This window comes from Dromaius novaehollandiae, chromosome 5 (assembly GCF_036370855.1).
Source record: "Dromaius novaehollandiae isolate bDroNov1 chromosome 5, bDroNov1.hap1, whole genome shotgun sequence".
Lineage (NCBI taxonomy): Eukaryota > Metazoa > Chordata > Aves > Casuariiformes > Dromaiidae > Dromaius > Dromaius novaehollandiae.
The window spans coordinates 24068065-24092976 of record NC_088102.1 but is presented as its reverse complement, the minus strand read 5'-3'; the positions used below and the strand labels follow the sequence as shown (position 1 = coordinate 24092976).

Genomic DNA, 24912 nt, shown 5'->3' with positions numbered 1-24912 from the left:
AATGAAGTCTGAATACGTTCCAGTGTGTCTTAACCCATGAGCTTGTGCAAGAACAATTAGAATATATGGTGTTCCAAACAAATACATTTCGAAATGCTTACAAACACCTCAGGATGTGAAATTTTTTATAGAAAATAAAATAGAAATCACTGTGCATTTGTTGATCTGTGATTTGATTCCGATTTAAAATTTATATTGTGCTATGAGGGGATCCAAATTCTTTTTCAGTAAGCCACTGACTTCATGAGTGGAAAGTAACGATAACACAGTGCTCCAGCCATTTAGCCATACAAGATCCAATTTAGGATTTATCATTCCTGACAGTATCCCTTTACTACTCTCAGTGTGTCCCACTGTGTCAGAACAAACATATCTTGAGTTGATAGTGATACTGAGACCAAGAAGTGACAATTGCAGGCATTATGTTAAGAAAAAAAAGGCCTGTGAAGATGTAAAGCCCAACTATTTTCACTTATTATTTTAAATATTTAAATAATTGGGGTATTTTATTTTATTACAGTATTTTTAATTATTAGTAACTAACACCAGAATTCAGCACTTAACACAAATATTCTGAGCCAGTCATTAGGACTTTAGCTATTATAATCAGTTATCAGTATTTGCTTACATTATAAAAAGCCTCAGCAGTCTTAGGTTACTAATTAGGAATAATCAGTGACTTCAACAAAACTACATATGATAAGAATGGATTACTGTACATTTTTGTCTATATAATATGTACCTATTTAATTTTAGGCATGTTATTAAAGGCTCTATATATACATATTGGGAGGACAGTAATTGACCTAAATAATTTAGAACGACTGAAAGAGTCAAGTCACATCTTTCTTACTCCAATATCTTTGAAATCTTCTAACAGGCTCAGTTTCTCAGGAACAGACTCCAGGTGGTCTAAAGCTACTCGAGTACTCTAAAGAACAGAACACAGGATACAACATAAAGAATTAATCAATGCTTTCAGCCTTTCATTTAACTCAAACACTAAAAAAGCATTACATCTATGGGAAAAGGTAACACATTGGTTACCTGTAAACAGGTCAACACATTGGCTATTAACAGAAAAATGAGGACAAAAATAAAATCACAGCACATTTCCTTAATCTGAGTCTCCATGAATCAGATTTTCTTGTATTGCGCTTCAGCAAGTAAAGTGTCTATAGCAAAAACACAAATCTGCGCTCACAGTGTTTATACCTTTGTAGTTAAGCACACAGTAAAAGCAAAGCCATTTTTTGTAAATAGAAAGATATACAGTTATTACTTAGCTAAGTACACAAAACTCAAATTCTGTATTTTCAGTTTAGGCTGATATTATGTACTGCTGAAAGATGAATTATCACTTCAGAGAGAGTTGGGCTTGGACTCGGTGACAAAATATGGCATTTCACCTTCACACCAGTGACTCAAAACTCCAGCCAGTAGGAAGATGCAAAGAACTGGAAAAAAATGAGCAGCATTTTTGGGTTCCCGTGCACAGGCAGAGTTGGTGGTTTATAAATAAAAAGTATGCACAACACATTAGCCAGGTTTCTCTGGAGCTTCTCGAAGGCTGCCCTTTCATTATTTGCTGAAAAGCAGGTAGAAACAATAGTGTTTGTACTTAACAATAGGCAATATTTCCTCCAGGATTCTATAAATTACACTTTTTTGGATAAGGTTCTGTTAACTTAGTATGGTTATCTACCAACAACTGGCTTCATCAACTGTATTACTTCCCCGGGGACTTTAAAGCAAAAATTTATATACACCAGACAAAATTAATCAATCCTAAAGTCAAAAATACTTATGTTCTAAAGTCTGTGCAAACTAGGTTAACTTGCCCTTAACTACAAAAGCTTTGTTGCTAGTCTTGGAATGTCCCAATAATCAAACCAACAGAAAAAACACCCTGTTTAGATCCTAGGCTTCAGATTTGAAAAGAATAACACTTTTAATTAAACCAGGATGAGCAAAATCAGTGCATACCTCTGCACACAGGTGCAGCCTTCCCCAAAAAGCTGTGTTCCTTATCACTTAAAGCTGCATGGCAATCTTCAAGAGCCATACAATGATGCAAGACTGTACGAATGTAATATGCTGTGTATAACAACCCATTAAACATCAGCAGTACTAACAAACAACAAAAGTACTTTACCAGTCATAGATACTTTAGGAACTCTCTATAGGCTTCACTGTTACAAAAAAGGTTTATATTTGTGTAAGCTAATTTTTAGAGAAGAATGTTATTCTTTAAAAGCATAGTTCATCAGTATATTTATTAGTTAAGACTCAATCACATAATTAATTTAAAAAAACTGAAATGAGTGTTCATTTCATTGCTTTTCTCTCATGTGAGCAGGCAAGTTAGGAAACTATTAACATTGTTAATATCAATATTTTCATTAATATTACTGCAAATAAATTATTAATATAATGCATATTGATAGACGTAATAGAAATTGTTGTTAATACTAATATACAAAAGTATATTATATTAGGTATTAGAATATTGTCAATATTAATTTTATTACTATTAATGCCTTAAGCCGTCTTCTTTTCCAATTCTCTCTCCAAATATCAATGCCAAGAAAAGCTCTCATCAACACTGTCTGTAAATAAAGTTAAGGAAGATGCTCATCATTTGTTCTCCCCAAAAGTCTCCTAAATATATTCCCTCTACTCCACATGCCTTTTGTGAAAAGAATAAATAAATAAAAGAAGCTGTGCCTCAGCTTGATTTCATTAATCATTTGAAGCTATTGCCACATTATTAAACGTAATCTAGAGAGCAGAAGACCAGCCCTTAGGTCATATTCATACTCAGTCCTCGGTTTTTGGATTTCATCAAGAATCCTGTGGATAAGGGATATCTGACTGATATAGGCTACTTGAACTTCTGAAAGGTTTTTGATCATATCCCTCATCAAAGGCTACTATGAAAACTAAGTGGTCATGAGCTATGTGGAGTATCTTTTCCTAACTTGAAAGTTAAAAGATGGCAAACAGACTGCAGAAGTAAACGGTCAGATTTCACGGTGCAGAGTGGTCACCAGGTGACCTGGTTCCACTAGGATCTCTGCTATTGAATACCTAGATAAAAGACCTAGAAAGCACAGTGAGGTAGGTCATTGTTTGCCGCGATTTTTGCCGCTGCTGCTAACAAGACATTCAGGGTAGTAAAGATGAGGGTCAGCTGTGAAGAACTGTAGAACAACCTTATGATTCCTTACATTTAATCCTTACTTTGATGCTTACTAATCCTAAATTTAATGCTAACTCAGTGCTCAGTAACAATCAAAAAAGCAAAAATCAACATTGGACATTATTAGGAAAGGAATAAACACCCAAAGAACATAATTATCCCCGAGTATGAATCCACGGTGTGCTTGCATCTTGACTACTGAGTACAGTTTTGGATCCCCATCTCAGCACAGAAATAGGTAGAAATGGGTAAGGCTCAAAGAAGAGCAACAAGAATGATCAAAGGTATGGAATACTTTCCATAGGAAGAATGATTAAATAGAATGACTCCCTCTTCAGCCAGGAAGACAGACTGAGGGGAGAAATGACCAATGTGCATAAAATCAGAAGTTGCATAAAAATGGAAAAGTTGATATGGTTTTAAGAAGAAACTGGGCAAGTTCATGAAAGAAAAATACCATAAAAGGATTCCAAATTCATAGAAACCACATCTAGGTCAGGACAACTCTGAGCTTTGAATGGCTGGAATCTGACTGAATGAATACGAGAGAAACAAAATATGTGCCTGTCCTGTTCATATACCCTTCCTTAAGCATTTATTTTTGGATATTGTCGCGATGTCTTGGTGGGCTAGACTGAACTTCTGTCTTGCCCAGCATAGCTGCTTTTATATGCTAAAATTCTCGCAGTCTTCTGAGCAATTTGTGAAGTGATTTGAAAAGGATAACTCATATACTAACATTTTTAGGGACAAAAATGTGTCCCTGCTTCATAAAACCATTGAAAAGAATGATTTGTGATGTGCAAATGAAAAACAAAAAAAAAGAAAAAGCTTGTTAGGAGAACTTCAATAAAAAAGAAGAGAACAAAATAATAAGTTGAGGAACGGGAGAAAAAGATAATGAAAAAGCTTTTTGCTGGCTCACAGAATTGGTTTGTTAACAATTTAATGAAATGCACGGCAATCTCCTCAACACAGATCAAATACCAAACTTGTATCATTAATGACTACACTCTATTCTATTAGAAGAGATGGATTTTGCCATTCAGATAAAATGCAAAAAAGGATGTTGTGAACACCTGATGTAGAGGGCAATTAAGTATTGTTAACGTTTTTCCCAGAAACTGGAAAGCTATATGCCATAAGGCATACAAATAATCCTAAAGAGAACAGTTGCATCTGTCTGTTCATTATTTAACAGGGAACAGAAGGTACTGATATAGTTCACTGATAGTACTGACAAGAGGAAGGAACACCAACTGTACTGACTGAGGCTGTATTCATGGTATTTTACTTAACAGCAGACTCTTCCATAGAGTGCTATTAATCTTTCTGTTTTTAAAATAAAGATTATTTACTTTGAGAAGGGGCGTTCTGTGTTCTCACACAGAATGATAAAACAAATTACTCACTTTCCATGACTTCATACAAACACTTTGATGTTTAAAGTGCATGTGAACAGTTAATCCTTCTATATTCATGTATCCTTTGTGATAGACAGTTTCACACTGTCTCAAGGGACAGATCTAAATCAAAATCAGGCACACATTTTATTTTTAGTCTCAAAGCTGCAATGCTATACACAAATAAATCAAAGCTGGTTTGTATATAAAGTTTGGCTTTATAGTCAATATATTGAAAACATAAACATAAACCAGAAACCAAACTTTATGGACTTTTATGTACAGTGCTCCTTTCTTTTCTGAGGTAGGTAAAAACAAATGGCTATCTGTATAGTACAGATATTTTTGAAAATTAGAGCTGACATAAGTACCAGTTAGCTAATCCCCAAAGAATATCCATAAAAAGATTAAATGCAACTATAATTTAAACTGACAGCAATACATTTCAGCAGGCAGTTACAATTCAGATGAAAGATGTAATGTTAAAGGTGACCTACGATGACTTTTTTTTTTTTAAATGAACTTAGCATGTTGAATACCTAAATAGCTAGAATAGGATACATCCAGCAGTTAAACACTTCTAAAGGTATCCTTTGTTTTGCAATTTAATATCTCTAAATCTGTGCAGTTCCTGCTTCTGTCTCCAGCACTAGACTGATATGTTGTAAATTCTATGATCTTGGCATCACAATAAATGCAGAATATACTGCATTAGGTAAATTCTTCTTTTATACAGGGTGTGGCTCTATTTAAGACACCTGAGTTTTTCTTGACTCTCATATACCAAATTCCATGATAGCAGGGACATGCTATGACTAAGTATATTGTAAGCATACGGAGAACTTCAAGAGAAAGTAAGATACCTATTTTGTATCATTATATTCCAATTATACCATTACTCCAACTATACAATTGTTTTGATGGTTTCATTGCAACACACTATAGCATACCAAGAAACCACATTACCTTAAAAAAAGATAAACAACAACATAAATTTATCAAGTTACACAACACAGAGGTTCAACTGGGTTTCATTACACTACGTTGTTTCTTTGAGGTTTAAACTACTAAGATTGTTTTTAAAGTTGAGACTGCATTCATAGTAATGAAAAACAACAGATCTTTATTAACATGGGGATCTGAATAAGAAAGCAATGCAAATGCCAAAAAACCTGAACTTTTAATTTAGACTCCAGATGTTTCTGCATAGGGTGGACCACATTTAATTAAGAGAACTTCATGGATGCTTCCTTTCCCATTTGCAGGGACATGGACAATCTCTTCTCTCATTCATGAGCACATAATATGAATTTTTTGTTCTTTCATGCATACTAGCAGATGGAAATGAGGAGGAGGCAGTGCTGTCTTTTGCCTATCCAGCTCTCTATGAATCATCAGCTAGTGCTCTGAGGACTACTGAAGGTCCATAGACCTAGTTTGGGAATCAATTCTTTATCATTTACTAAAGTTTTGATCAAACAGAAAGACACCTTGGAAATAATTACTGGAAATTAAAAGAAGTATAACACAGGAGGCAGAGTGGGTAAAGAAATGTAATTGTGTACATTACATTACATGTAATTGTGTACATTAAATTACAATTGTGTAAATGTGCCAATGTTATTGGGCACACATTCTTAAGGGTATAAAAAGTTCCATGTCATTCATGAATGCTATCTTCAACTTTCTGGAGTTTTGCAGACTAAAAATTATTACATATAATTCACATCAATGTTTTGTATGTTAACAGTATTTCATAAAACCTTTCAAAAAGCATTACAAACATTTAATTAACAGACTCTTCACAGGAAAGAAGAACTACTGTTGGTGTCGGAGTTGGGGGGGAAATCAGGAATCTGGCTTACGGATTTCCCCATTTTAATAACAAGGTGAATGATAATAAAAGAATGAAAAATTTATAGTGGTATCAACTAGTGTAGCTGTGTTCCTAAGGCTGTAGATTTGATTAAATATAAAACATTTAAGACTATAATGAAGGATCTAGCAGCACACTAGAAACATTTTAAGCTTTAGTTTGCTGTCAAGCATAACTTTAACTTGTTCTGTGTTATGTAACCTGCAAAACTGCATGCTATACCAGATATATCTGTATGTTACTTATCAACTTACAAGCATCCTATATTCTATGGAAGAATTCATAGACCTATGTTTAAGAGATGAAAGGATGACATTCCTAAAGACAATCCTGTGGATGGAACACACAGGGCCTCCTTTTAAAATTACATTTATATGTGCATACATATATTTATACACTATGTTCAAAAAAAGTCTTCAGTGAAGACCACTGTGTATCAGCACTCCTAGTTAAACTAAGAGAAATAACTTATATCTAAAAAAATTGCATTCTCTTATAATAAAGATTTATACTGAGATTTTTTTTTACTTTCTCCAGTGGGAAACCAGGAGCATTTCAGTTTATTAAAATCTGACACAGAGGTTCAGTACTTGCAACCTGTAAAATACGACATACCTTCACAATATCAAAAGGAACATTCTACTTAGGGAATGTATTATAATTCTGCTATCACTACGGGAGAAACTATGAAGTTATCATCTGGCCAGGCTGTCAGCTATGCGCCATGGCTATTTACCAACAACTAAATATGAAATTATCACCCTGACCTCCAAACAAAGAGCAGTTTAATAAAGTTTAGACCATCATCTACATTTCATAACCTGCCTCTCACAAGCAGTTCAGCAGTATTTCTTATGCCAATAATTTAAACATTCTTTAACAAATACACAAGAAGATAAAATTTATCCTTAATTATATTTATCTGCAAATTTAGACTTCAAAGACTCAGCACAAGGATATTTATCTTTTCTAAGAATAAGTTATCTAATTTTTCATTAATTTAGTAATTCAGTTTTCCAACATAATGAAGAAAATTTTTAATGAAGAGGAAATATTAATGCTGCATATCAGTTTTGAGGGAAGGAGGATTAGAGAGGTGACATTAGAAATAGATATCTATTTTAGTTTGTGGAGTTTGTGCAAGAACACAGCCTTAACTGGAATCTATAAATTAGAAAAGTTGTGAAGAATCTTATAAATTTATTTATTCTAGTATTTTTGGTTTCTATTTTAAATTCCATCATTGGGCAGGAAATGAGAAATAAGTGTGAACGGGTGAGGAAGGTGACTGTTAAAAAAAATCATATTCATTATGTCAAAATACCTTATTCTTTAACAGAAAAAGTTAGCAAAATGTTGGAAGAAAACTAAAGGTGGCTATATTAGCAAAAAAACTAAAAGAACAAGTAAAATGTTCTAGGGGGCAGAGGATGGATGCATAAGCAGGGTATTTAAGCAAGAGCAATAGCTATGTGGGAGGAGCAGACAGCAGCAAGGAGGAAGGGAGAGGAAGGTAAGTGTCAGGAGAAAAAAACCTCTTGGCTGTGAGCACTACTACGCACTGGGAGCTACTTCACAGGAGTAGAGGAAGGAATTAATGAATCTTGGGAAAGTTTTGTACCACCAGCAAAAGGAAGTGATGCACTGGCTCACTGATGAAAGGAAAGGAAAGGGTGAGGCAGGCAGGACAGAGCATCTCAGAACACTGCTACTCTCCCAGTCATTTTTATAAGATCAAAGAATGGCTGTGTTCTAGAAGAACTAGAAGGACTTTGATGTAATGTCAGTTCTGGCAAGACACCACGGAAGCAGACCAAAGAGAAAAGAGAATGTTAACCCTTAAAGATTTCCTAAACATTCAGAGCTACAAAGTATGATGGCCAGGAAAGTCAGGAGCGCCAACTGCAAGATTTCCTTATTGATGGAAAGCAGAGGGCGAGAGGGAGAGGGAAAGCTTGCATGCACCATAAAATGAACAATGTAAAGGCAGGCACATACTCTGCAAAACGCATTGAGCACTGCCAGCCTTCCAATTCTTGTGCTAGAATGGGTGATTAATCAGAAAACTGATGCAACTTTTAGCCTACTGCTACAGAATAAGAAACTAATAGCTCTTACATTGCTATGTTTATGTGCACATAGAAATCTATAGTAGTGGTATTCAAAATCTTACTTTCATAAACGTAAAGTAAGAGTTGTAACAAAACACATAAATCATCATACCGAAAAGGAAATTTATATAAAAGAACTATTTTACAGAATAGGATAACTAGAGTTATCCTAAATTTATGACATCGTAACAAAAAACAGAATCATATCCTGAAAAGTCTGACCCAAGTATTCTGAGCAAGTGGTATCCTCACTTCTGAGTTCTCTACTGAAAACAGCAAGCTGTCTCATCTGTCAAGGAAAATATAACACACATGTTCACTGGAATAACTTCAGTGGAATAACTGGTATGACTGATTTAAATAAAACTTTCCTGTCTTTTAAGTCAGTGCCACAAAGGCAGAGGAATATAACATGCAGCTGAAGTCACAAACATCGCATGTTAGCAAAGCCTGCACCTGTTAGAGGCACCTTTACCTCTTCATGAGAATTAGATGTACTTCCCATTGTAGCTGCATCAAAGAACACAATACAGAGTTTTTTCCTCCAAGAAAAAACATGCACCTTTTTCTAGAAATAACATAGGGCCAAAGCCTGTAGTTTTGTAAGAACTTAGGTGAACTAAAAACCTTTATTTGAAGATAAATCATATTCATTCTGGCAAAATATCAAGCCACACAATTGATTACTAAAGTAACCAGCAAAAATACTTTTTAATAGCTATGTAATAACTAAATCCTGTGTATTAAAGAGTATTAAACAAAAAGAAAATCCAAACAAAACACACAGATAATCTTCAGGTACTGGAGACTTCAGTTTTGCCTGTAGTACTTAGGCATCTCTCTCGGCACTTCTCAAGTACTGAAGCTGAGGGATGATTACACCCACCAACAAGAACGCACCTTACTCCTTTATCCCTTTCACATCCAATAGTGGGTCTGCCTAAGTAGCCCCTGTTCTTCCTTCTTTTCACACAGCTTCTGCTCCTGTCCTGCTCTGTGTACCCTGCCGGAACACCTAGCTGCATAGCTATCTAGTGAACCAGACTGGAGAATCAGACTGAAGAAAAACAAACAAAAAAAACCCCAAAGCTTTTCATAACAGATAGCATTTGTTCTCAGGTAATACGTAAGTTTCCTTCAGGCTGGGTGAGGTGCAGTGTCCTGAAGGAGGCTGGTAATACTGCACTTTCCTTGGGAACCAAGTGAGTTTGCTCAGGGGACAGAAGGTTCAAGAAACTGCTGGTATGGCAGAGAGTACAACTAATGGGCAGGGGATGTGGCTTCCAGCTCAAATAAACTGCTGAGAGGAGAAGGAGCTGACAGGCCTCAGAGATGATGCAAAGGACCTTCTAAGGTATAAAAGGAAACTTGGGAAGAAGAGGTTGCTGAAACTCACAAAATCACTGAGTTAGATTAAACTAAACCTGGAAGCAAGGACCTGCCCTACAAGGACACAGTAGGTAGAAAGAGATTTGCTCAGAGACCTCTCTATTCCTGTTCCATCTTACTACTCACTTTGAGCTTTAACTGCTTAAAAAGTTCACTATCCTAGCTTATAGTCTAACAAACTTGGCTTTTCTGAGTTTAAAAAGACTTTTTTTTCAGGCCTCTTACTCCAGGGAGAAGGTTTATTCACCCAGAGCTCTGAAATGGATCTCCCTAGGTTCTTGTTACATTTCTTTCACAAATTCTTTTTGCCTAAATTGCTGAGTTCATCACATGGCTACACCAACAATTTTACTGGAAACCGCAGGAGACAGAAATGAGGTAGATATTAGAGAAAGGAAAGAGAGTGGGCTGCCGCACACACCTTTCAAAATATGTACATCAAGCCACAGCTTTCAGATCATTGCTTAGAACAGAGCTAGGGATTCAAGAACTACATTTATTGTTAGATGCATATGGTTTTCTTTTGCTTAAAAGGTACGTGCAGGGTAAAAATGATTCTAAAAGTGACTGTAAGAGACTTCTGGTGATCTCAGACAGTCCTGCACAAAACTTCATGTAGTCTCGTGCAGATCAATTTCTTCCCAGCCTCAGGCAGAATAAGAATATTATGGAAGAAAATGTAGATGAGTTTCCTAACCTAGCAAACCAACGGTCCCATACTTTAGAAACTTAGCCCTGGAGATTTGAAGCCTTCCTACACATTTTGCCTAGCTTGCATGTGTCATGTCTTTTCTCTCTTTTGCTCTTTTATGCATCTTGCAAGTCATGTGAACTGCTACCTTTCCTTCAAAATTCTCCTAAGAAAATGTTGTCTACACAATTTAAGGAATCTCTCCCCTAAGAATTTTGCTTCAATTTGAACTCAATTTGAACTTAATTTCTTAATTCCAGTCTCTGTACTTGAATCAAATTATAAGCTACATGACTTTACTTTTTGACTACACTGCTGTGAGCACTCAGATAACAGAAAGTAAGATTATACAACATTACACAATTATGAGTACTTTAACTATTATGTACTCACTGCTATAAATGCTGCATAGATGTACAGCTATATACATGTACACACTGTAAATGGAAGGATTCTTATCCATCTCAAACAACAAGCCTTCAGCATTTCTTTGCTCCAGGGCTTTTCTACCACAGCTCATTGCGACACATTCAGGGGGCATAAATATGTTTTTTTAAGATCTCTTAAGGGAAAGGGGAAAGAGCGTGCTACTATCCTCAGAGAACTGAGACAGATAAAAAGGTAAAAATTACTTACGATTTTACAGTATTCACTATCAGCTATGTAACATATCAAATGTACTTAGCAATATATATACTGTGGAACTGACACTGAATTTAGCTGTTACTACAACTTAGCATTTCTGAAAATCAGGCCTCAAGAGTCAGAAAGTCAGTAACTCAGAAAAAGAGGAACACAAAATTATTAACTGCCTATGAAAATATCAGTTTAAATGAATTGCCAAACATCATAATAGAACTTTATGCTAAAAGTAAAAATACTGCCTTGGGAGAAACAGTCTTACTGATAACCATACTTTTCTTGCCTGCAATCTGAGGCTGTAACATCACACATCTTCCTATGTCGGTAATAATGAAAGCAGTGATTGATTTCAAGCTGAATTCAGCACCACAAACTTGAATGTTACCTCTCAACTTGCATTAATAAAGAAAATGATATTTTACTGATAATATTCCACTTCCTCTTCCCCTAGACAAAATTTATTAACAGATCTTCCCATGTTTTTTTCTAAACTAGAAGAAGAGATTGTAAGTATAGTTTTTTTTAAAAAAAGAAAAGCTTCAGAAAAATAGAAACATGGAATATAGAAACACAGAATATGGATTGAATTTGCATTAAATTGTGCTATTTGCAAGAAATCACTCTCTGGCTGTGCCAAAACTGGGAAGGCACAAAGCGGTTTATCTCATGGTTCATGAGAAATGGATCACAGAATCACAGAATGATTGAGGTTGGAAGGGACCTCTGCAGATTGTCTAGTCCAAACCCCCTGCTCAAGCAGGGTCACCTAGAACATGTTGCCCAGGGTAGTGTCCAGATGGCTTTTGAATATCTCCAGGGAAGGAGACTCCACAACCTCTCTGGGCAACCTGGTCCAGCGCTCAGTCACCTTCACTGTAAGGAAGTTTTTCCTCATGCTTAGACAGAATTTCCTGTGTGTGTGTTTGTGGCTGTTGCCTCTCGTCCTATCACTGGTCACCACTGAAAGGAGTCTGGCCCCATCCTCTTTACACCTTCCCTTCAGATACTTATACAAATTGATAAAATCCCCCCTCAGTCTTCTCTTTTCCAGGCTGAAGAGTCCCAGCTCTCTCAGCCTTTCCTCATATGAGATGCTCCAGTCCCTTCATCATCTTAGTAGCCCTCCACTGCACTCGCTCCAGTAGCTCCATGTCTCTCTTATATTGGAGAGCCCAGAACTGGACACAGTACTCCAGATGGCAGTGGATACATGCCTGCCTGACCGTCACATAAGCAAACCATGATGAAGAGATGCTCCTAAGCAGGACTAATGCCTTGGCTACATTTTGCCTTCACACAGCACTATGTGGAGTGCCAGGACTCTGAATTGGAACACTAGCTCCCTATCCCTACAGGGAAGCAGTTCCAGCACTGCACTCTGATTTACAAAGGGCCTGTTAAGTGTGGATGCAAGCTGTTTTAACATATTCAGTATATTTTAAATATGTGTAAATATGTTTTTGAAACCTGAAGCAGGTTAAGCTGTCTTCAGAGACGCACAGACTATCACAGGATAAGGAGGATGAAATAAAGTTGCACAAGTAAATCTGAAGAGTTTAAATTTGCAGCCTTGATATTGTCTCAGTACTGGTTTCTTTAGATGCAATCTTCTAGATTTGCAATAAAAAGAAATTAAAGGCCTGATAAATTCTATTGTATGGTATTACAACGCATATGCCTACGTAAGAGGAAAAAAAAAAAAAAGCATGGTGCAGAAATGCTAGGGCTAGCCAAGAAGTCCACACGGTAGAGTACTGCGTCAGCTGGGTGCCATGCAGACTTACTAGCTTGAGACATCTGGATAACCCAGCTGCATTCATTCATGGTACATGGATGCATTGAGGTTTATGTCCTGGCAACTTAATATCTTAAAATCATATTCCTCCATGCTTTTAGCTCCAGTGTTCATGTGGGTAGATGAACTGATTCTGTCTGCACCTTCCATTGTAAACATGCAAAAAGCAAACAATTGTCACTGAAAGGATTAGATCTGCTACATGGACTTCAATTATTTGAACACTGTTAGCAGTAGAAGAATAGCATTCTTTATATGGCTCAGTTCTACCACATTTCTCTTCCAGAGATGGGAGGAGGACCAAGCTGTACAGGAAAGCTACATTACACTATGTTATATAACTGGTGCTCAAATGCCATAGCAAAAACCTACAGAGAAAAGTGCAGTTTGTAACTATCATACGTATCTTTATTCACTTAAAATTAAAATGAAATTTAAAACCCAAGAACTGAAACTTTTTTTTAAAATACATAAAAATAACATGGATTTGATAATTTGGAAAAATCAGCAGCAATCTCATTGTGATAGGTTTGAAAATGAATTCAAGAAACTTACCATTTCTAGGGACATAATACGTTCCTACAAATAAAGCAGAACATGCAGTTAGAAATTAAGGAATATAAATAGAACATAAGTTGAACAACGATGAAAAGGCTTCCTTTTGTTTTTTTGCTGGTAATACGCATTTTGTACAAATCCCATTGGGTAAGTACTACAGTACTTGACCTCTGGAAACCAGTCAAGAAAGAATCTGAAAAACTTATTTACTCCATAATATTTTCTCAACCAGTACTACTAGATTTTCAGTATTCTTGATTTTATTCTTACAAATCCCAATGTTTCTTGTGTGTTTTTTTTTTAAACTACTGAACACTTATTTTAAAATATGTTTCTTGAACTCTCCTCTTTGACTGTAAATCTACCATGTTTTGGAGTTAATGCCATGTTAGTATCTATTTTAGTTTCCTCTGAGACAATTGTTTAAAAAACTAAAAAGTAAATTCCATAGCATTATTCTGTTATCCAGAAATATCTCTGAAGAATGTCTGTCATCTTGTTATTAATAAAACAAAGTCCAATGTTAGACAAAAATAAAAAGCAAATAAAATGAGCTTGTTTCAGTTTTAATCCATCACCAAATATGAAGAATACAGAACTTACACTGTCCAGAAAATCAGGTAAACTGAAAATACTGTCTTCCACTGCATATACAGTAGGAATTTACAAAATGAATGCATTTTAACATTCATTCTATTAAACTCCATTAGCAATTTTAAGAAAAATATTAAGCTAGTAAAATCAAGATAATGTACTGTGGCATTACTACCACATACTAACTAGGTATGATATTTTAAGGAGTTAAAAGACCATATATTCAAATGTTTAGCTGAGCCCACAATTACAGCACCTGACCATTAAGCTGTTACAAGAGTTCCTACCTTACTCAGCTATTAGCTTTTTTAAAGTATGGGAGAGGATGTTGGAGTTTTTTCCTTTCTGGGTGAATTAGGCTAAGAATTGTAAAATTTTTTTTCGTCTGTCCCTAATGGGTTAAAATGATTGTAACAAATCAGGTTCATATCTGCAATTGTGGATTGTTTCCTGATTTTTCTATAGAATTCTAGAGAAGTACTGAAAAAATGCCCACCCAGGTAAACCTCTCCTTTTATGAAGTGCTACCCTCAGTATTTGCCCTCAAACTGACCCTTGAATTGTAGTGGACCCACAAAAAAAATTGTGGTTTGCTGTCTTTTTTCTTCTGTAATGATTAATACAATGAAATACAGAATTTACATCACATAGCGCTACATATTTCCGAGAACATATGAAGTTGAGTTACAAAAATGCCATTTGATATGCCGATTTCTTTTAACTCTCCAGAGAGGTTTTGCAACCTTTTTAACTGAAGCATCATTTTCTGCTTTCTGTTCTCATATACCCTCCTTCCATGTCGATTTTATGTGGCTCGTAAGACTTACAACCTTCATATTACAAAAAAGTCATCTTTACACAATGTTTTTTATAATCCCTCAGCTGGACATAACCTCTATGAGAACTCTGAAAGCTATGAACATGCCTAAAGTATGTCTGATCAATAGTACACATGACAGACCTGCTTATAGTGTTCCTCTTGTTTGTGGTAGTTTCAGATTGCCATAATGATTTAGGCATAAGTTCTAACTTCTGTAACAGCCCCAACCTCTTTGACAAAGATGTCAATGACTGTGGGGAGGCTTCTGTGAGTTTTCTCTCCTTCTGTAAAGAAGTTCAGAAGCTGATCATCTCATTTTCCAGAACAGAAGAAAATGAACTTAACTAAGCTTAACTAATTGGTTCTATACAGGGGAAAAAAATCATAGAAACAAACTGTAAGACAGGGAGTGGCAGAACTCGTTAGCATTACTGCATAAAGCTTTAACAGCTCAGACAACAAGAAATTAAAGAGATTGCCAGTTTGTGTACATTGCTAAAGGCTAACAGTCTATTGGAGCTAACATCCAGAGAGATCTAGATAATTCTGACCTGCCTTCACTGTTTTGGAAACAATAGCTGCAACAAAATTGTCTTAGACCAACAGAAGAAACTGGGAGCCAAAAACCATTCTTGCCATTTGAGAGTTTTGAGAGAAAATGAGTTACAATGACTTTTAGAGTTATTATCTCAGACAACTTAAAAAGCTATGAAATGAATGTGTGAACTGATTAATATACTTGTATAAGGTCAGCATCACGTGAATTACTAAATAACTAATGTTAACTCATATAATCTTTTGAAGAAAACACACATTTGCATATTTACCCTAGTGAAATCTTTAAAACTCATTCACTAAATGATTGTTGGGGTGGAAGTGAAGTTAATTTTCATCAGCAGCTTACAATAGTCACACCTTTGATTACAATTCTAAACCACAGGCAGAAAGAGTGAGACAATATACTGTTGGAAAAACACCTGTATCAAGTGAAAGTGAAAAAAAACAGAATATAGCCTGGAAAAGACCGACTGGTTTTGAAAATGTGCAAAAAACCTAGTAACACTGTTTCAGAAAGCATGTAGAAGAAAATACCTAAAGGGAAAAATAAAAATGAGCATGCAAACAAGTGTAATGGAAATCTAGCACACGATTAAAATACAACCATTAAAAAAAAAAAAGCTGACATTTTGCCAGTAAAGTATGGATGCCACTAAAATTGGTTGATGTTGGAATGTCATGCACGATGCAGCTGAAAAGAGTATAACTAAAAGAAATTTAAAATCTAAATTAACAATTATTTCATACACCACACTTGTGCAAGTTTCTCTACTAATTTTCCAGCATAGACTCACATTTCCCAATTAAAAAAAAAAAGTTTATTCAGAAGCATGATAGAAGAGAAACCTCAAACAGATTGACCAAAAGAAATGATAAAACTCTCTTTGCATAAACTGATGGTAAATACAAAAACAGATGGAGAAAGAAAAAAATGTATTCCTCTTACCACTTTCAGTTACAGACTCTTTTGAAGAAGTAGTTTTAAAAAAATCAGAAAAAAAATTGTAGGTGTAATATTTTTTAAAACAAAAAAGTTTTTTTTTTTTTTTTAAACAAAAAAGGGAGTTGCGTCTTACACCTAAGAGCTGGAAATCAGAAAATCCAGATCCACATTGCAGATTTCCTAAAGATTTATTTCATCTGTGTTTTTGTTTCTCATCAGTGGAAACAGGATAATATAAGGTCCTTTAGTCCTTAACTTTAGGTTTTCTATTAAGATATGTTTTTCAGTGCCCATCACAACAGATGTCAGTTAGGGACCCAAAGTGCAATGCTACATAAATAAAAGTTTACTGAATATCACCAAAATTTTTGCTCAGAAAAGCTATCCTAATATACACTAAACAGTCTTTAATCTTTCTTGTAAGCTGGTCTGGGATATAGACTATTTCGGTACATGAAAAAACCTTGAGACAAAAAATATATGAAAATCTAAAAAATACTCATTTTGAAACACTTGTTCCTCCATAAAATTGCACTGACTGTTGCAGACACTTATTTTCAAACATTCAAAGACTGCAACAGGAAACAAACTCATGACTATAAAAAAAGATGATATTTACAGGTCTCAAATTCGTGCTGATAGTGAACAGCAATTCACATAAAAATGTCTTCAATTGAAAAAAGGAAAAAAAAGTCTTAGAATGAGCATGTCATTAGTAGGATGATTCCAAAGGTAGAATAAAGACTACTTTAAAAATACCTTTCTTATTAAAATAAGGTGTAATCTAGCTGCCAATTTCTAGATATAATAACTCTTAGAATCTCCGCAGATAATTCTATGAAGACTACCACGTAATGTATACGGAAGTTTACCATGGGTAATTTATATATATTATCAATATTGGTATTTACATTTTCAAATTAAGATTCAGTATTTTGTATTTAAATTCCTATATTCATATTAGTGCGTCACTAATTCCAGAGCAAATTAAAATGGTTTGCAACTGTGTTCCCAGAGGCCATGCACACAGCTGATCCCTTGCACTGTGTACTGAATCTGGAGAAATGAGTAATACTTACTGGGACTGAATTTGTACTCAGGAGAGAGTGACAAGGATTTGGGGAAAGGGGACAGAAGCAAGTTTACCACTTCTGAATAGAGTTGTTAGGGCTTTCTGTGAAAGTCTAAGAGAAAAGATGGGCTTTGTACTGTTATCAGAATTAAGAACATTGTCAGATAAACAAGGTAAATCTGTTATAGAAGCAAATAATATATTATAAGGAATGTGTGTTTAACTTAATTAACCGACCCAAAAAAACAGTTACCATGCATAGCATATTTTCAGGAAAGCAGGGGTTTTCTTTGTTTGTTTGTTTGTTTGTTTTTTACTGCGGAACAGACTTCACAGAAAGCAAGATGAAACCCTATAACCTGAGGCTTTTTTCTTCCCATGAGGTAAGAAAAGCAGTGAGGTTATATTCTTGGAGTGGCATAACAGAGAACATAACAAAATGATCTAGCCTCCTTGTAAGCTAAAATTGTATTATAATGGGCATGAGTATGTGTGTAAAGAAAGAGAGAGAGCATATGTGTATGAGAACATAGATATATAAATTCATAAATATAAGTATAAATAATATAAATTTATATAATATACAAAATTTCTAGCCAACAATATGAAACAAGCTCAACATAACAAATAAGTGATGTCACCCAAAGTATGTGCCTCCTAGTTCCAAAATGCTCTGTACAAAAGTACCACATATATTACATGTACTTTCCATCTTAATCACATAATATCAGAAAACAGACAAGTTCATGTACAAAGATGTAGCTATAAAGATCCACACCATTTACTTAAAGTATTTCATATTTGTGATAATTGCAGTCTAACATTTTCCCTGACTAGAGGAACACATGAAAACTAAAATCCCAATATTTCAATTTTCAAAGTAGCAGCAATATTAGTTTTCAATTTCTGCACTGTGGAAAGATCTATAAAAGAAAAAAAAAAGTGGACGAGGATGGCAAAGCTTCTTCACACCAAGCTCTTCAGGAAGAACTTTTCTTGAAGCATCACCATTTAGTGATGTTTCTCAGCTGGAGACGCGCATGTCAAGTAGTGGGATTGGGAGTAGTAGTAGATTTCAGAAAAAATATATAATTTCCTGGTGACCTCGACAAAGCTTACCTCAAAGCTCAAGCAGCATACAGAAACTTCTCAGATTTCAAAAAGAACTCTATGAGCTCCTAGAAAATGTCCCTTATTTGCTTTCTTTTTCCTACTTTAAATTGGACAGTGGCCAATGTTGTAATGCACACAGACTAACATGTGGCTCTGTGCAGCCACTGCAATGATAAGGACATAAAACATACCAGAAATTTCTGGGTATGAGCACCAGAGCTTCCTGCATTTTCTCCCTCTGCAGAAGTAATAATAGAGGATCCCAGAATGATATCTTTTTGAAACATATTGACCAAGCTGGACATAGTACTACGTAGAAAAATAACATGTTTTCGCTAAGTACCTTGACTGTGAAAGCATATCCATATGGAGAAGTAAAAACCAGCTATATCAAGCATTTGAATATAAAAACAGCAGTCAGAGAAATAGAAGCCACACATTTAGATAGAACCATAAGTTAGGGAAAGGCATAAAACAATCTGATAAGGAATACGAAGGACCATCAGAAATACATGCAAGCACATATATGCACCACAATATACTATTATGACACAACTTTTTCCAGTACAAAATTACTCCTCATTCAATCTGAAGTAAAATCATTAGAACAATTTGTCAACTATAGTGCTTCACACGAAAGTAGATACAGAACTGCTTCACATGAAAGAAGATCCTTTTACATTGATGTAACTAGATACGCACCTGTGTAAACTGCTTGCGCAGACAAGCTCTCAGCCTTGTTGAACTTCAGCTGTCAGAAAGCTAGGCCAAGATTTTTGTTTGAACAGGAAACAGCTGGGTTGGTGTGTTGTGTAATTTTTGGTTCTCGCAACTTGCTGCTTCTTACTGGATCAAACTGTTTCTGCACTAATTCTTTTGATATCTCTAGCCCTCAAAATCTCCTATATTTAATACATGAGAATAGTAGGCATATCTTTAAACAAACTCCTACTGTCAAAACTAGGATCAATACATAATTTCATTTTACTTAACAGCTGTATCTTGGTTAACTCCCTCACAAATGTTCTGCTTTTGGTATAGTTCTAGAACGCTGCTTCACTGATACACTCTGCACATTTTATCTAATCTTTTCAACATTTATGTTAGGCACTGCTTTTTGCAATTTGTTAAAAATTCCTTTTCAGCTTTCTGTTTTCTGAAGAATATATACATTAGCTTCCTACACTTCACTATTTAGGCATTCCAGCTTGGTTTTGCTTTCCTAGCCACTTTCAGTTCAAAGGAATACATGCTTTCTTTGACTGTTTTGCTTAAATACTATTCCAAGCAGAGCCTAAAGTAAATCCTACTTTTAAAGCACAAATTTAATGTAGTTAGCACAAAGAGCTTTACCGCTAGATGACATACTATGAGGATTTACTATATTATATCAAGTTCTAGCATATAACAACTATTCCCTTAAATGACAGACATTTAATGTTTCAGACATTTAAAACACTGCCTTTGATTAAAATTGAAAGTAAAAGATTTTAATTAACAGAAGAAAAAAACACATTCCAAAAAATCTAACCTATCCAATGAAATAGAACAAAAAGCATTTTTGCAGTTTTGCATTCAGATTTGCACTTATTCACATACATTTTCAATGAAGCCAGCAGTATGGCATAAAGAGAATAACTTAAAAGAAGCATTCTTTTCATTGATGGACTAGATTCATTGACTCATAGCAGAATCCTAACTGCTTTAATCTTCTCTAATGCATAACTTCATTGACAGGCAGAAACTCAGCTGTGAATCTCACTAGGAATCAGGTCAGTATTTGGCTGCATATGTTTCCAAAGCTGAATTTAAGATACAAGCAAGTTTTAACAATCATAATGCTGTAATACAATTTAAAACTTTTAGAGGTTACAAGAAGTGAAGTTAGTTAATTTAATAGAAGGTATACCTGTAGGGATCCCATTTCTTCCTCTCTTCTTAGGGTCTTCTCTAGTAGCTCTGTAAGAAGAAAAATAGAACTTGTAAAATTGAAATTCCTCTGTCACAGAAAAACCAAGAGGTAATATTGTCTGAGATTTTTTTGTTTCACAGATTTCACAGTATTCCTTTTGAGCTAATTAAACTAATCGACGAAGTCTGCCAATGACATGACTGTTCCTAAGCATGGTCTGCTGAAGTGACTAGATTACAATTACAAGAAGACAGTTTAATTCAGGTAATTACAGGAAAAAAAGCCATTCAAGTTCACAGAAAAATTTACCTATATTTAAATCAATTTTTTAGTGCATATTAAGATTTGGAAAAAAAAAAGAAAAAAAAAAGAGAGAGATTCCTTCTGAAAACTGACTAAACCAAGCATAGATCATTAACATTTACTCTAGAATACTTTTCTAACAAGTAACATCCTCTGGGGAAAACAGGGCAGGCAATGTTGACTACTATCAAAATAATTACCTTCTCTCAATAAAATGGAATAAAACAATTTCGATAACAAAAACAGACACTGCAAGAAACACTGGAAAAGTTTTTTTTTTTTTTTTTTTTTTTTAAGTAATCACTGCACCATAAAATCCTAGCATCTTATATTCACTTGTGTAACAGTTAGATACCTGCGCACACATATGCACATATTTAACCTTTCACGTTAGCATGTAATTTCTCTGAGTTCTGTGGAATATGTCACCTGACCTTTTCTTCTATTTCATTTCATTCACATACTTCTATGATTACAATCACATTTTTGATCAAGTGCATCATACTTAGAATTCTGGGAAACCTTAAATTACCACCTCATGGACAGTAGGAGAAACTATGCTGCAGGCTTATTACTATTTTAACTATTAGAAGTTCAGTTACAAGTTTCGCATGAAAAGAACAGTGTTCTAACTAAGCCAGAGACTGGATCTGAATCAAGATGTGCTCCAGTTTGCTGGCCTTTAGAAAAGTTATGGGTTTATCAACTTGCCTTAACAGCCTCACAGGACTGAATTCTGACTGTTAATTCCCTCAGCATTCAAGCACAGAACTGCTAACTGAAAGTATCAGTATATACTTATTTAAGAGATAAAGACTGCTGATAAATGAACAGCTTAGTTATCAAAGTCCAAATGATTTACAATAAAAACTACTTAAAATATTCTATCTATATAAATTTCCCTTTCCTTTATTTCTCTTTACTTTCCCTTCTCCCATTCTGAAACTTTCTCGAGCCCTCTAACCTGTTACCCCTGTCCTCACAGTCCATTACTGATTTCTGACTGTATGCAGATTTGAGACCTATTTTCAGGCACCAGTCCTTTAAAAGGGGTTATAGACCATATGCAAGAAAATTTAATAATTTCTTTTATAAACAGGGAGATTTACTCGCCGTTCTTTATTCCTAGATTCTATGCAGCTTTTTCAACTCCTTTCTTAAAGTTAATAAAATAACTGTTTCTTCATATTCTTTTGGCATGTTTATGTTTTTCTGGATTATCCTTTGGTTTGCTTTTCAGCACAGTGATTCAACTGCCATGCAAATTACTGTGGCTAAATGTATTGCCATCAACATTAGTTAGTGAGAGAATTTGGGTTTGGAAAGTGGCTGCCTTGTGTATTTCCTTGGGCATATTCCAGTATTGTAACCGAGTTGGTAAAATTAGTATTGGAATAACAGCTTTTGTTTAAAAAAAAAAAAAAAGAAGAAGGAGGAAAGAATGTTTCTTTGGGGAAAGGGATGGGAAATGGAAGATTCTTCCATGTGTCCCATCTGACCAAAAAGATTCTCATACTTCACTTTGCTTTATTTTAATGTAACATTTGAGATTCCATTATACAGATTATACACATTGTTCTAAGAGAAAAAAATGTTATTACAAGGTTCATTTCAAAGAGCTTTTCTAAATATAATGTAAGTTGAGCCAATTTCTGCTAGCAGTCTCTAAATTTGAAAGTTTTGCACTTGAAATTAGGGCTATCTAGAATTCATTCCCTTTATTGTACAACTGCCTAAATTGGCTGTCCTGCAAGATGCTTCATAAAACTCTCCCCCAAAAAGAGCAGGTATATATTGATGTTATGTTTCATTTAACTGACTGTGCTAAAATGTGCTTACATTATAAATCAATCACTGATAATCAAATTAATAATAAAATTAAGAATGAATTTCAGCATTTAAACCAATGATTCCGTTTAATATTACATCTAAAATAAGAAATCATGGCATATTATCTGCAAAGCTAAAGCAAAAAACACAAACTGAAGCAATACATTAAACAAATTTACAGAAAAGTCCATTAAGAGACACAACATATTGTACCATTCTTTTAAACATGGATATTCTTCATGTCAGAATATCTTTGCCTGCTTGATCTGAAAAGCTCTGTTGATTTGTTTTATAATTTATAAAACATTTCCTGTACTTAAATACTTGTGCAAATACACATTTATACATTCAGTGCCAGAAAATAATATTACAGTGAATTTAAGTTAGAGAATGCATTGTGTCTGTAATACAGGCAAAGACTGTGACTGACCCTAGAGATAGCTCCCTTCCTTCATCTACTGGACTGTATCTGCATTTCTCTAGCCATGCCTTTCTTTCCTAAAGGAAGTTTCACTACGTCATGAGTGTCTACGTTTGAGACTAGACCCTGCTATGACCTTTTTCAAGCCCTAGTGTAACCACCGGAGGAAACCATCATTCTCATGGACTGTAGAACACGTAAGATTACAGATTGTCTAGAAAGAACAGCATTAACACAAAGACATTACAAAGGCACCTCCAGACTGCTTCATTCTTCCCAAAAGATGATTAATACATGGAAAAAGATGACAAGGGAACTGACTATTACAAATAGAAGTATTCATCAGCATATTTCCTTTTTTTCTTTTTTAAGCTCAATAAGCAGCAAGCAATCCTAATGAATTATAAACTCAAACTACCAAAAAAGAAAATGTGTTTCAGTTGTTTTTAACACTGCCCCAAATCAACAGCAAATTCAGGATATTGCATGAAAAAATAAACGATCATACTTTTATGTAGTTTTACTAAAATAACAACAATTAAACTCTAAATCATCTAAATTTAATATCTCAGTTAGCCACACACCAGTGAATAGCAGCTGAATGTCTTTGAAATTATACCACTGTGGTTTAATCTGATCAAAATTCCAGGAAATAAACAGGTTATGATTTAAAATATTCCAAAAAAATTGTCTTGTTGTTTGTGTCTGACACTAAAACAACATAGTATGCTGCAAAAGATTCTAAATACTGAACTAGAGATTAATATCTTATACTCCATCATGACTCTTAGAAAAGTGAGGAAAGAAGGTATTCAGTTATTCAGAGAGACTTTTTTTCACCTCCCAGTTGTAATTCTTGCTGATGGTGAAAAGCATCAGAATACTTAGACTTAGGAGCAGATGTTTAGTGATTAGAATGGGTAAAACACACAGCAGTTCTATCTTATTTATACTGGCTGATCCACTAATATGACAGTAACTAACTCTAGAATGTTAAAAGCAGTTCAACTCTTTTGCCTCTCTGCTGGGACTAACAAAGCTGGGAATCTGGACAGTGATCTCATACAACCTGGAGCAGCTTCATGAGAATTTAAATTAAAAAAAAGGGAACTATTTCTCAAAGGACACTCCACAGTCGTTAGTTAACAGCCTTCATTCATTATTACGCAGTAGCTGGATTTTAAACACTGCACTCCAGATTTTAGGGAATGTAATTCCATGAGTTTACATTTTAAGAAACTGAAGATGGCGATAGACCACATTTTGTTGTATATTCTCTACCAAGACTGACACGTCAGAGAAAAGTCAACAAACTGGATAAATACCAGATTTATATGTTTACCACCAAGAATTATAATTTGATATCTGCTTCTTAACAGTTTGTCCTAGTAAAGGGGAATGAACAAATATAGAGCTGTACAAAAAAATCAGTTATTACAGTCACAGAGATCTAGTGAATACAGTCAAAGGACCCTAAAAAGTGATTCGGATTATTCTGAAGTTGACACCTGCACCTCAGTTCAGTTCTCCACACAGACAACTAGAAAAGATTTTTTAAGCTCTCCCAAGTATCTGCATGTGTCGGGCAGATCTGATACAGGACTTGCACCCTTCTGAAGCAGCTGCAGATCACCCAGGAAACTGTACGGCACCTCATATACGGCAAGGTGCCTGTCAAA

The 24912-nt window shown here is 34.9% G+C and overlaps 1 protein-coding gene across 10 annotated transcripts in view; it reads right to left on the bottom strand.

Moving 5' to 3' along the window:
* Positions 1 to 24912, bottom strand: part of CEP128 (centrosomal protein 128) — a 135146-nt gene that overhangs the window by 19092 nt on the left and 91142 nt on the right. For 7 of the 10 annotated variants that reach the window (XM_064512226.1, XM_064512230.1, XM_064512227.1 and 4 more), the window contains 3 exons: positions 20677 to 20726; positions 13665 to 13688; positions 854 to 931 (listed from right to left, as the gene is read on the bottom strand). In XM_064512226.1, coding sequence (XP_064368296.1) covers positions 854 to 931; positions 13665 to 13688; positions 20677 to 20726 — 152 coding nt within the window. Of the gene's footprint in view, positions 1 to 853; positions 932 to 13664; positions 13689 to 15222; positions 15366 to 20676; positions 20727 to 24912 lie in introns of those variants that run through there. The other 3 variants (XR_010389353.1, XM_064512231.1, XM_064512233.1) reach the window with 3 other exon arrangements.